The 13,009-nt window shown below is 41.4% G+C and overlaps 1 protein-coding gene across 1 annotated transcript in view; it reads left to right on the plus strand.

The window, feature by feature from the left end:
• Nucleotides 1–13,009, plus strand: part of Samd3 (sterile alpha motif domain containing 3) — a 39,144-nt gene that overhangs the window by 13,919 nt on the left and 12,216 nt on the right. Inside the window, exons 4-6 of the mRNA XM_051175460.1 lie at nt 1,659–1,844; nt 2,405–2,489; nt 3,808–3,975. Coding sequence (XP_051031417.1) covers nt 1,659–1,844; nt 2,405–2,489; nt 3,808–3,975 — 439 coding nt within the window. The remainder of the gene's footprint in view (nt 1–1,658; nt 1,845–2,404; nt 2,490–3,807; nt 3,976–13,009) is intronic.

The following is a 13,009-nucleotide window of genomic DNA, read 5'->3' on the forward strand; positions in this document are numbered from 1 at the left end:
GTAATATAGAGGATAAGAAACATACATAAAAAATAGATGCTACAAAAAGGCAGAAATTGATCTAAGTTTTCTTCGATACTACTAAACAATGAAGTGATCTGTTGATGGAGTGAGGTGAGTGGAAGCAATCTTAGAAGGCCACAGAGAGTTTGTGGGTGGCTTTGCTATTTAAAAGTTCACTGGAGAAACAGAAATGGGTACTGAACCGTACTGAAGCCCAGTTTAGCACTAGCGCCCTCCCCCCACCCCGCCCCACCTTTACGTCACCTTCCTAAGACTCTGGGGTAGGTAAAGCCTAGTCCTCAAAACTTGTCTTTTCACCTTCTACCCTCGGTATCTGTGCATAAATGGGAATGAATCTGGCCATGGGAGAATCAAAGTCCCAGAGGAAATGGGGGTGGTGTAAGGGCGGCTGGCATGGGAGACTCCCCGTACATGATGGCTGAGTGGATGAGGAAAATGAGAGAGAAACATACTGGAAAATAATTTGAGCTGAGGTAGAAATTTATGTCTGAGAGTTGCCTGCTGCTGTATTAAGTTCAGGGTGAAATTATTGGTGTGCGTGTTGTCACATTTCTCACCATGGTTACAGGGAATACCAAAGGGGGTATGTGTGAGGGAGCTTACTCCCCAAAGAAATAGAGATGCCTTCTGCTTCCCAAGTCCCCACCTTCCATGCTAGCACAGGCATTCTGATAAAAGGGTGGCTTATAATGCTTAGGGAAGCTTGGCCTTTGAAATGCATCTGTTTTATTTGGACAACTAAAGTCAATCAACCATGCTTAGGATTAGCCTGCTTAGACTAGTTTAAGAAATGTCCTGTTGTCTCGTGGTTAGTTCACCACGGTCCCTTCCCTCCCATCCTACTCAATCCTGTTAGTGAGCTAGGTGACAGCTGCCTACTGCCATTGATTAACGGTGGTTTCTAAGTGTTACTTTGAAAACTTCTTTGTGTATACGTAAGGACAGGCCTCTGATTTAAGGTTTCATTATGAGTCTGAAACTCAATTTTATAAACAATCCTACCGATGCTTACCTTATTGCCATAAAATCCACCAATTTCAAGTGTATGGCCACTTAATTTTAGTAAATTTATGTTTAGAAGGTTTTCGTCCAGCCGCTTACACAATCCACTTGGCAACCTGCAGCTTTGGGCAGCAGATGACTTTGTGAAGTTATAGTTTCCTGTCACCTTTCAGAGAATCAAGAGCTGTGTCACTGGAATAAGAATACCGAGTCTTACTTTTGTGTAGAAAGCAACTTTCCCTTACTGAAACAGCCAAAGACCAAGTCAGGTGCATCTTGTATTTTGCTACAAACATCAGCAGAGCAGATGGGAAGAGTTTTCTTAACTGGGTCCTAAAACTGATTTATTGCGGCTTCGCTTGCTTGGGGTATTTGCAGTTTATCACTTCTGTCTAGTAAATGTTTCATTTAATAGACAGTTCTGAGATACACATTGCAACTTGGCTCTTTGAGACATAGGGAGTAGTATTTCCTAACATGGAGCTTAATTCTGAAACCCATGTGATTATGTGTATATGGTATATTTAGATGTCAGAGAGTGGTTTATGCCCAAGGTTTTCAGTGTGCAGAGAATTAATATATCCCAGGTAGATTCAACAAAGACTGTCACTCTTGGCGTTTTTATCCCACAGAAGACATGCAAAGCATGTTCTAGCGAGGTATAAAGCATCACAATGGACTAAGACCTACGTCTTACCGGAGTTTCCCTATGACGTCAAGTGCATGCTGGCAGAGCAGAAGTCTCCTGATCACAGCATGAGGATAAGGGTCATCGAGTTTCTCCAGGCAGATATGACTAAGTACCTGGAAGGCTCGCTGTGAGTAGAAACAGTGAAGACGTTATCTGTGCTCAAAGGAGAGCAGAATTCATGTGGAACCAGGTCTTCTTGTCTTATGGATGACACAGTGAATAAGAGTTTAGTGTGCAGATTTAGGAGAGGGGCTGCGGTTATTGTCTTAGTTGGTTAAGTGCTCGCTGCATAGCCCCCCAACACCCATATAAAAATCTAGGCATGACGGCACATGATTGTGATTATAGTTCTGCACAGGGTGGGTGGGGGAATTAATAAGAAACATGGATGCCTGGTGTTCACTGGTCAGCCAGCCTTGTCTAATCCATCAGTGGGCCCAGGCGGCAACAAGAGACCCTGTCTCAACAAACAAGGTTGACTGGGCAGGGGAACAAGGTTAACTTCAGGCCACCACACTTGCATGTATAAACACACACACACACACACACACACAGAGAGAGAGAGAGAGAGAGAGACAGACAGACAGACAGACAGACAGGCAAGCATCACAGCAAGTTGTGTGTTCGTTAGACTCACCTTGATTGGGGGCTGCTGGAAACGACCTCCGTCTTATCTGTTGTGGACAGGTACCCCACCACCCAACAGTACAACGATGTGGTCAATGCTCTGCTGCAGGCCCACCCTTTCCTGGATGAGGACGGCTGTGGCTTTGTAAGTGACTGTGTGTCCCCCACCACCCTGTTCATCTTGGTCCATTTGAAATAAGAGCTTTGCACTTTCCACTCTGGCTCTGGTGTTTTGTTTCTGATTTTCTGAATTTTTTTCTTTTATCTTAAGATTATAATATAATTATTTCTTTTATTCCTTTTCCCCTACCTCCAAACATTTTCATATACCCTCCTCACTCTTTCAAATGCATGACTTTTTTCATTAATTATTACATTCTCAGATTATATGTGTATGTGTTTATGTATATATATTCTTACATATAACCTCTATGCTTTGGGTATGTTTTCAGGGATGACAGTTTTGTATTAGATAATGAATTAGTGTGCTCTTTCCTGGAGAAGAATATTTCACCCAATATCAGCATTTCTTAGTTGCCTATAGTTCTTTGTGTAGGGTTGAAGCATTGTGGTCTTTCCCTTGTCTATGTTGGCAAGTTTGGTATTCATGTTCTCTATCTATCTATCTATCTATCTATCTATCTATCTATCTATCTATCTATCTATCTATCTATCTATCTAACTGTCTCCCTCTCAGTTCAGTCAGTAAAGTGCTTACCACATAAGCATGAGACTTTGATAGCTAACACTCACACAAAAGCATGGCGATACACATGTTTATGACCCCTGCGTTGGGAAAGTGGAGACAAGCAGCTCTCTGAAGCAAGTTTGCCAGGCAGCTCAGCCTAATCATTAAATCCCAGGCTAGGGAGAGATCAAGGAGTGTGGCTCCTCAAGACAATGCCACCCAATGGCTTCCATATGCATATTACACTTGCATACATGCGTTCGTAAGGACACACATACACAATGCATTGGCAGGGAAGATCATGTTCCATTTGATATCTGAAGAACCTAGACTAAGGGGTTATGTATTGAATATTACTTGGCTAGTACATACTAGATTTAGTACTGGAACCTGAGTCTTCCTAGCCTAGACTATAGAGCTTTCTAAAGATCAAGGAATGCTGGAAAGTGAGCCATGAAACCAGGAATAGCAACAGCTAAATGCCAGATCCTTGACTAATGTTTTCTCAGTAGCTACAGTTGCTCACAAAGAATAAAGTAATTTGTTTGTTTGGATGTTTTAGTTTGTTTCCTTAGCTCTAACTGGGTGATTATAATTTTAAAGGTAATGTCACAAAATTTTTGTCAGGATAAATCTAAGGATAGGTTCACAGCTTCTATTAATACAAAATGAAAGTAATTTCAATCCTAATGGTGACAGACAAAAATTGTGTTGTTCTATAGGATTATGCAAAGCTCCTAAGGACTGATTGGTCTACTTTGTTTTTTTTACACAGTTTTTATGGAAACGTGCCCTCAAAGATCGCTTTAAATATGTTCGAAGACCCATAGAAGACGATGAACAAGTCATGAGAAATAAGTGTAAATTTGGACACCGAAAAGGCCAGACAAGGAAGTCTCTTGCTGACATAAGATCTGATGAAATTAAAATTGTGCAGATAAAAGTAAGCCTGAATCCTAAACACTCCTGAACAATATAAAACAATTATGGCTGATTAATGATGTGACAATACATTGTAGCATTAAAGCAAGTGAAATACCTTTTAAAGGTTATTACTAAAATTGATGGTTTACATGGCTACCATAATGTTTCTTAAAGAGAGGGGCAGTAAACATTTGGAGACCAAGATATTGTTAAATATTTCATGACCAATTTTCTTCACAGCCTTTGAAAAAACTGGAAAACTCCTTGATCTCTGGTTTCCTGAATTATTTCTCTTCTCATTCTATAATGTATTGCATATTCTCTTTTCCTCTTAGTTTTTGGAAGGTCTCATGGAGCTCAAACTTGTTTCAAATTCCATACATAACCAAAATTGACTCTCCTGCCTCTTCCCAATGACAGAATTATAGGCTTCTACTATCTCACCTACTTGCAGCTCATGTTGTGAAGTTCATATTACTGAAGAAAGTTAGATTCCTTTGTTGTTGTTGTTTGAGACAGAGCTTCTTTGTGTAGCCTTGGCTGTCCTGGAATAAGCTTTGCAGACAAGGCTGGCTTTGAACTCATAGAGATTTGCCTGCCTCTGCCTCCTGAGTGCTGGGATAAAAGGCATGAGCTACCACTGCCTGGATTGAAAGTTGGATTCGTAACGTTAATTTATGCACTAATTTGAGTCCTGAAGATTGAACCCAGGGTCTGGTGCATGCTAAGCAGATGTTCTTCCACTGAACTGTGCTCTTGGGCCTAGGAACATTTTAATACTCACATTGCAGAAGTTAGTGTCCAGTCCCAAGGTTTCGGGGATCCAGTTATCCATCAGCATGGGTACAGAGCATCCATGCAATATGGAATATTTCACCTTCTCTTAGAAAATTCCTGTTATTTCACTTCCCTGTAAACATTCTGTTTTAAAATATCCTGTTGTTTTACTTCTCCTTTAACATTGTGCATGTTTCTCTAGGATGAAAGTTTGGTATGCTTCTTATACTTTCATGGGCATGTCCTTCAGATTGGGAAAGTTTTCCTCAATGGTTTTGTTGAATATTTTTTCAGCACCTTTGAGCTGGGCTTCTTTGCCTTCCTCTATGCCTATTATTCTTTAGCTTTGTCCTTTTCATGGTGTCCCACATTTCCTGACTGTTTTGTGTTAAGGATTTGTTAGAATTACGATTTTCTTTGGTCGATGAATCTATTTCCTCTAGTTTATCTTCAGCGCCTAAAATTCTCTCTTCCATCTCTTGAATTCTGTTGGTTATGCTTGTGTCTGTAGTTCCCAATCACTTGCCCAGTTTTTCTATTTCCAGCATTCCTTTAGTTTGTGTTTTCTTTATTGTCTCTATTTCAGTTTTCAAGTCTTGAACTGTTTCCTTCACCTGTTTAATTGTTCTTTCTTGGCTTTCTCTACTTTCTTTAAGAGATTTGTCCATTTCTTCCAATTTTTTGTTTGTTTTTTCTTCCATTTCTTTAAGGGATTTTCACACACCATCTTTGAGGTCCTCTATCATTTTTATGAAGATATTTTTAAGTCGTTCTCTTTTGCTTCATCTGCTTTGGGGTGTTCAGGTCTAGTTGGTGTAGAATCCTTAGATTCTGGTGATGCCATGCTTGTCTTTCTAGTGTTAGGTGTTTTCTTGTATTGCCTTCTTCCCATCACTTCTTCCAGTGGGTGCAGGTGGGGTCTCTCTCTCTGTATGTTACTTCCCTGGTAGGCTTAAGTGGTTCAGATGTTCGATGTTTGTAGCTCTGGGTGGTCCAAACTCTCTAGAAGGTCTCTCTTCAGGCAGGGCCCCAGCGATGGGGGTCAAAGATCCAGCAGGCAAGAACTCAGGATGGTTCCACAGTGAGGTGCATCTCTGGCTGGGGCCAGAACTCTGGCACAGGACTGGTGGTGGGGGGTCAGAAATCAGGCAGGTAAGGATACAGGGTGGTCCTAGTGTGCTCAGAGCAGCTCCAGGAAGTTCCCTGAATGTGGCAGGATTGTTGGATTCACCTTCTGTCCCAGTGCTCAACCAGAGCAGGGTGTGGCACAGGGTGGGGGAAGGGCAGGCTCTTTGTCTGTGTGTGTGTGTGTGTGTGTGTGTGTGTGTGTGTGTGTGTATCAGAGCACCAGGAGCGCTCTCTCTGGGTACAGGACACAGCCTGGAGTGAGATTCATGGGTCAATGCAGGGAGTTCCCAGGGAAGGGTGTGTGTGTGGGGGGGGGGGGGATTCAACCCGAACTGGTCCCAGACTTAACCTCCAGCAGAGGCCCCAGCGAAGTGGGGGGGGGCAGGGGTCAAAGATCAGGCAGGCCTATCTCCTCTTTTAAAATGGAGTAAATACCTGTTCCTTAAACTTTCTAGCCTCTCTGTTTATGGTTTTGTGTTCCATAAAGTCAAAAGCTTTTAAAGGATGGAGCACATAATCCATGTATTTCTTTCTATGTATTTTAGCTTCTACGGTGATCAAAAAAATTGAATGTGACTGTGGGGGTTGTCAGAGTCTCAATACATTGGATTTATTTCATGGCATTTAGTACCTCATACTGATTGCCTAAATTACTTTCAATCTTCATCTTGACCTTTTGATAGCTCCTTTAAGGTCTGAACATCAAAGATGTTTGGACTTCGATACTGTTGGGGAACTCTCCTATTTAAAAGATTGCTTGACTGCTACAATATTTACACACAATAGGAAAAAATAAATCTATTTCATTTGCTATAGAGATGCAAAACGTTGGGACAGGCAAGAAGCAAGAGGCTGCCCATGCATTCTAAGTCAGGGCAGAGGGATCAGCACCTTAGAGGAAGAGATGTGGGAGGAGAAGGGATTGAGTTAAGGATTTGTTTTCTGTTTTTTTTTTTTTTTTTGTGATACCACACAAGAATGGGAAATATTTCAAGGAACAAAGACAGGTTTCTTAATTCTGTCACATATCTTCCATAGATAAAGTCACTCGGGTGTCTCTGAACAGGGTCTGCATCTTTTGTTCCTAATCTTTACCATCTTCCATCTCTCTGGTTAGCTCTGTACAAACTATGCTTTTTAGCTACAGTGCCCATAGCAATAGCAATGCCAATGCCCTACATGTGCACATGTGCTGGGATGCCTCTCACTGCTCCAACAACCCTCCCACTGTATTCTAAGGACAGCTTGCCTTGTCAAGGTTCTAGGCTACCTCTCTAGACCAATCAATCCCTCAAGAAGCTGGGTATTCTGCCATTCTTAAAATACCTTTCCAACCTCCAGAGCTCTTGGTGCTTGCTTGGTCTTGCAGCCAGCCAGGGCAGTGGCTATCCACCACTTCCTTAGCATTTGACTATCAGTGTCCAAAGAAATAAATTAAAGCAGGAGAAACACTGGGAACAGGGTAACGGCAACCTGCTATGAGTCAGTGAATGTGTCCAAATAACCCAGAACCAAATAATTTGAAGTTCCCTGCCCTGAGCACTAGGCTCCCTTTTCTTTTTTAAATTAATATATTATTGGTGTGTATATATGTTGTGTGTGTTCGTGTGCATTCCACGGTGTATGTACGGAGGTCAGAGGTCAACTTGTGGAGCCTGTTCTCCCCTTCCATCTTCACGTAGGTTAAGGGGATTGGACAAAGGCCACTGGGCTTGTGTAGTTTGCGCTTGGCCTCAATACCTGGGTCACCCTATTGCTCACTCATTGTTTTAAAATATACAGTAACTTTATTGTATAGGTCTCGCTGAATATGCTGGCTAGTCTTACGCCAATTTGACACACAGTAGAGTTATCTGAAAGGAGGGAACTTCAATTGAGAAGATGCTTCCGTAAGATCCAGCTGTAAGACATTTTCTTAATTAGCGATTGATGAAGAGGCCTCAGCCTATTGTGGGTGGGGCCATCCCTGGGCTGGTGGTCCTGGGTTCTATAAGAAAACAGGCTGAGCAAGCCTGGAGAGCAAACCAGTAAGCAGCTCCCTCCATGGCCTCTGTGTCAGCTCCTGCCTTTAGTTTCCTGCCCTGTTTGAGTTCCTGTCGGTGTCCTGACTTCCTTCAATGATGAACAAACAGTTCTGAGGAAGTGTAAGCCAAATCAGTCCTTTCCTTCCCGACTTGTTCTTTTTTTTTTTTTTTTTTTTTTCTTCACCACAGCAATAGAAACCCTAAGACAATAAATTAATAAATGCTATAGATTCTCAAAACAGACCGTTTGACTCTAGTAATTGTGTAAGTTGCTGCTGTTTTCTATCCTCTGGGTCTCTTGTCACCTCACATTGCATTTGCTTCTTAATGTTGGTTACTGAATGTTTGTCCCCCGTGCTTCGTGTAAATGCATTTTGTTGTTGCTGTTGTTGCCAGTGAATGATTAACTGCTTCAGAATGAGGGAAAGGATAAGTGATCTCCTATTGGACTCATCCCTGAACTACTTTGTAGCATGAGACTTCTCACATTACACAGAATTACAGACTAGGAGAGGGGATGCTGCATCAAACTAGGAGCCCTGGGCTAGGAGAAGCTTGTAGACTGGTCAGCCCACGGGACACAATGATGGACACTGTCCTGCTCCTTTGAAGGCTGCTGTGACAGTATGGGGAGGGCTACGGGAAATGTCCAGTTGTTCTCACCCAGCAAGCGGGGGAGGGATCTGGTGTACACAGGGACCTGGATCTTGGAGCCCCACACTGACTGGTGTTTACTCTTTTTCGGGTGTCACTTTACCAAAAAGAGACCTTCTGGGCCCCTTCTAATCACCCCAACAAACCATTGGGTTATAAACACACATTTAAAGGAAGTGTTTATTTTATTGAGAGAAGAACGTACTATGTAGCCTTGGCTGTCATAGAACTTGCTATGTAGACTAAGCTGACCTTAAATTCATAGAGATCTGCCTGCCTTTGCCATTTGAGCCTGGGATTAAAGATGTGCACCACCATGCCCAGCTTTATTATTTTTAATTATGTGTAAATGTGTGTATACCTGTGAGTGACAGGGACCACAGAGGCCAGAAGTGTCTGATTTTCTGGAGCTTGAATTACAAGTTGTTATGAGCAACCTGGCATGTGCGCTGGGAACCAAACTTGGGTCCTCTGTAAGAGTGGCCCATCTTCTATCTAGTCCTCTAAATATATCCTCTAAAATATCTAAATTCTTAGTACTTTTTTTTCTGGGATGGGGTGCTTGCTTAGTATGTATGTGCAAGTCCCTGGGTTCAATTCCCATAAAAAAAAGAATAAAACAGAGAGAGAGAAAAAAAAGAGAGAGAGAAACATTTGAATACTATTTTGAACATCACATAATTTTCCTCCCTGAAGTTACTCTTGATAGCTCTTTTGAAGTCAGTCCTGTGTCAGTCATTATGTGCTGGCACTAGATCCAATAACCATGCCTAGCCTGAGTGGCGCTGGAGACTCCAGGCTTCAGCTTTGCTTCTCTGTGACTTTTCTGTCCCTTGTCAGGCTCCTGGTTGGATGTGTCCCTGAGGATCAGGCTGGTCCTGCCGTCCTCCCCATTGGTCTCAGAGTCTGTGTCTTAGTTCTGTAGCCACTGGGGAGTTGGGGGGGGGGGAATCCGTGAGAAGCATTGCCACATGCTACAATAAAACTGCTTAAAAAGTGGAAAAATTATTTCACTTTCTATAAACACATCCACTTTTTATTTCACTTCCTAAGACATTAGGAAATCCTTCTCCGCCTTCAGTCTAGAGATAGATTGTTTCCATTGTGACCTTAACTTTAAGGACACTTCTCAGAGTCTGAAACATGGAAGGAATAAAATGAACATTTGCCCCACTGGGATGTGAAACTTGGGCATTTGGACCTCTTTTTTTTTTTTTTTTTTTTTTAACTTACATGATATGTAGGATAGTGACATAGGAATTTAATAGATGCTTTTAACTGGTGCCCTTGTATCCCAAAGCTTTCCAAGTATTTGCTAAATAAATGTGGAAAGCTAACTAATTACCACTTGTTAAATTACTAACACTACATTTACCATTCAGCTCTCCAAAGCATTTTCCTATTTATTCAGAATATACAAACCTCCTGGGTTTAAAGTTGTAAAGCAGAGTTTTGTGTTACTTTGTTTGGCTCAGAAATAAAATGGGCTCAAGTTGTGCCAAAGCCTGTCCAGGAATCCCTACAGTCCCCTTGGCTCTTTCTCAGGACATTGCTATTTGTTTTATACTGCAGCTGACACACGGTGATTAATTGCATAAATACTCATTATTTTTATATCCGTTTCCACAGATGTTCCTCTCTTGGTCCAAAACCAAACTAGACAGCAGAAAATGAAGAAAAATGATGACAGTTAACTGTATTCCGGATAGAATGCAATTATTGTCATCAGAGGGCACCTAATTTCCTAATGCTGGGAAGTTTTTATAAGTCAGCTGAATACTCAGAAGTACTGGGCGAGACTTATGGAGCCACTGCTTGATGATCGCCTGAGAGGCAGGCCTGCATGCTAACCCAGAGGCTGATCAGACCCACAGGGAAAACATCATTCCCAAATTCTACTTAATGACAATAAAATTGAAAACAACTGGAATTTGGTAGGAACAAACCCCAGCTTCCAACATGGCACTCTTCAACAGAGATATAATGTGAACTATGTAGGCGATTTCTAATTTTCTGGCAACCACATTATGAAAAGTAAACAGAGGCAACTGGAAATAGTGTTAATACTATCTGTTACTGAACTAACTATGGCCACCGTATCATCATTTCATTGTGTAACTGTTATACAAAGCAATAATATACTCTACATTCTGTCCTTGCATATGAAATGTTTGAAGTCTAGTATTGCCAGCATGCCCTTCAAATGAACTAGCAACATTTAAGCTGATACCTAGTGCCTACCATGTTGGGTCTCTCAAGTCCATTTAACTTTGGGAAAAAATAGAGCATAAGAATGACCCTCAATAGAGAACACCATAGTAGCAGACTTTGTTTCATAGAGTGCCATTAAAATACATTTTTGATAGTATACTGGTATTGTACTAAAGGAGAATGAACATTTTTAAATAACATGCTTCAAGTTTTTAAAAATTGTGTAGAAGTATTTTGCCTGCTTCTTTATCTATGTACTGCATACACACCTAGTGCCCTTGGCAGCCACAAGAGGGCTTTGGATAAACTGGCATTGAAGTTGCTCTGGGCTATAAGCTACTATATAGATGCTAGGAAGCCAATGCAGGTCCTCTGAAAGAGCAGCTCTGAACTGCTGAGCCATCTCTCCAGCCCCACTTTGTTTTTGATGCTGGCTGTCAGGTAGCCCAGGTTAGCCTTGAACTCACTATGTAGCCAAAGATGACCTTAAGCTCCCATCCTTCTGCCTCTACTTGCCAAACGGTAGGATGACACATATGCACCTCCACACTGGGCCTATAACAAGACACTTTCTTTGCAGGATCATTCAGACTGCAGAGTCTGAAAATTATGTTTAGTAAAATGTGACTTGCCTTTATTCACCTCTGGGAGGAAGAAAAGGTTTAACTACATTTTTAAGTATCCTGTATCTTCCTTTTCAAAATCAAGCTCAATTGTCTCCTGACATATTTATCTTCTCATTTCTATCTAAGACATCAGCTCAGACTCTGATGTTCCAGCTGAATCTCTAGATGTTGTAGAGACCACTCCACCACTAACAGTGTGGTAAAGGAAGAGCTAGTGTGTCTGAATCCAACTGGATTTCACTTTCTGATCAAATGATGATGATTCCCTTGAAGCCACTGTCCCATAGTGTCTTTTTAGGTCTCCAGGAGCAAGAGTGGTATCTTCAGCCTTCCTTCCTCTTCTCTTTGCCTCTGTTCTTGTGAGAAGGCATTCCACATTTTCTTTATGAGACACCTCAAGAGCAGTTCTGAAAGAGTCAGATGTGATGATTCTCAAGTCCCCTCTGCTCTTGGGAATAAGAGATGTAAGTCTACACCAACGGAAGCATCCACTTTCCTCTAGCCTTCTCTATGTTTGAAGTCACTTTGTCTTTAAGGATCTCAGCATGCTCATTCCTAAGTAGAGACACCTGGACCAACTGGTTTCTAAATTCCTTAGAGCTCTGACAATATAAAGGCCATTAATAATACATCTAGTAACAGATAAGCCATTCAAAGGGCAATAATATTGAGAAGTTAAAAGTCTGATGCACTCATCTAATAAGTAAATACACTCAGTCTGCAACACAAACCCTAAAAGTTGTTAGTCGTATTAGCAGATCAAATAGTAGCTGCCTAAATATTTTAGTGTCATAATGGGTAAGGGATGGCATAATGGGTAAGTACATTATACGTATTGCAGTTTATAGATGTCAATTTCAGCAACAACAAAATCCCATTATATTCCAATGGTGGTGAGCTGTGTCTGTAACTCAAATTTAGATTCACCTTTATTTTTTTTTTTAACAAAAATGACTTTTTTTTGTTAAAAGAGACATTCTACGCATTTGAGATAATACAAAATGATGTGTGGTGTGTGATGATTTACGAGACGGAATAGACACCAGAAGTGACATTTAGCTTACAAATGGATCACTGCTGATACTGTTGTATGGGCCCAAGTTCCCCTTCCCTCCCCCAACACTCACCTTGACAGCACTAAGGCATCAGAAAGTAACTGTGCCTTGGAGTTTTATGTCATCTTCATTCACCAGCTTTTTAAAACAATGGGTTTTGTGTGTGTGTGTGTGTGTGTGTGTGTGTGTGTGTGTGTGTGTGTGTGTTGTTTGTCATCTGTACATAAGTTCCCAATGAATCTATTGTTCCATGTGGCTTATTTTTGAGTTGTGGAGTCATGAATATGATTGACTTGGATAACTTCCTGTTTTCCACCTGCTGTGATGTCTTTGGGATCCAATCAGGATATTAAGTTCAATGGAGCATTTATTTTTCCAGTGTTTGGTAATCTAATGTGACAGGGAATCCTGCCATATCTGGCTGCTTTCCTGTCCACCATCGTTTGACCTGAGTCTGGTTTTGGCTGTTAGGACATGCTACCTTGCTTCCTTTGCAGGAGCTTTTGCCAAAGATTTTTGCTTAGCATGGAACTGCTGGTTTAGAGATTATGCAAATATGCAACTTTGCAAGACAGAGC

The sequence above is a fragment of the Phodopus roborovskii genome, unplaced genomic scaffold (genome assembly GCF_943737965.1).
Source record: "Phodopus roborovskii unplaced genomic scaffold, PHOROB, whole genome shotgun sequence".
Classification (NCBI taxonomy): domain Eukaryota; kingdom Metazoa; phylum Chordata; class Mammalia; order Rodentia; family Cricetidae; genus Phodopus; species Phodopus roborovskii.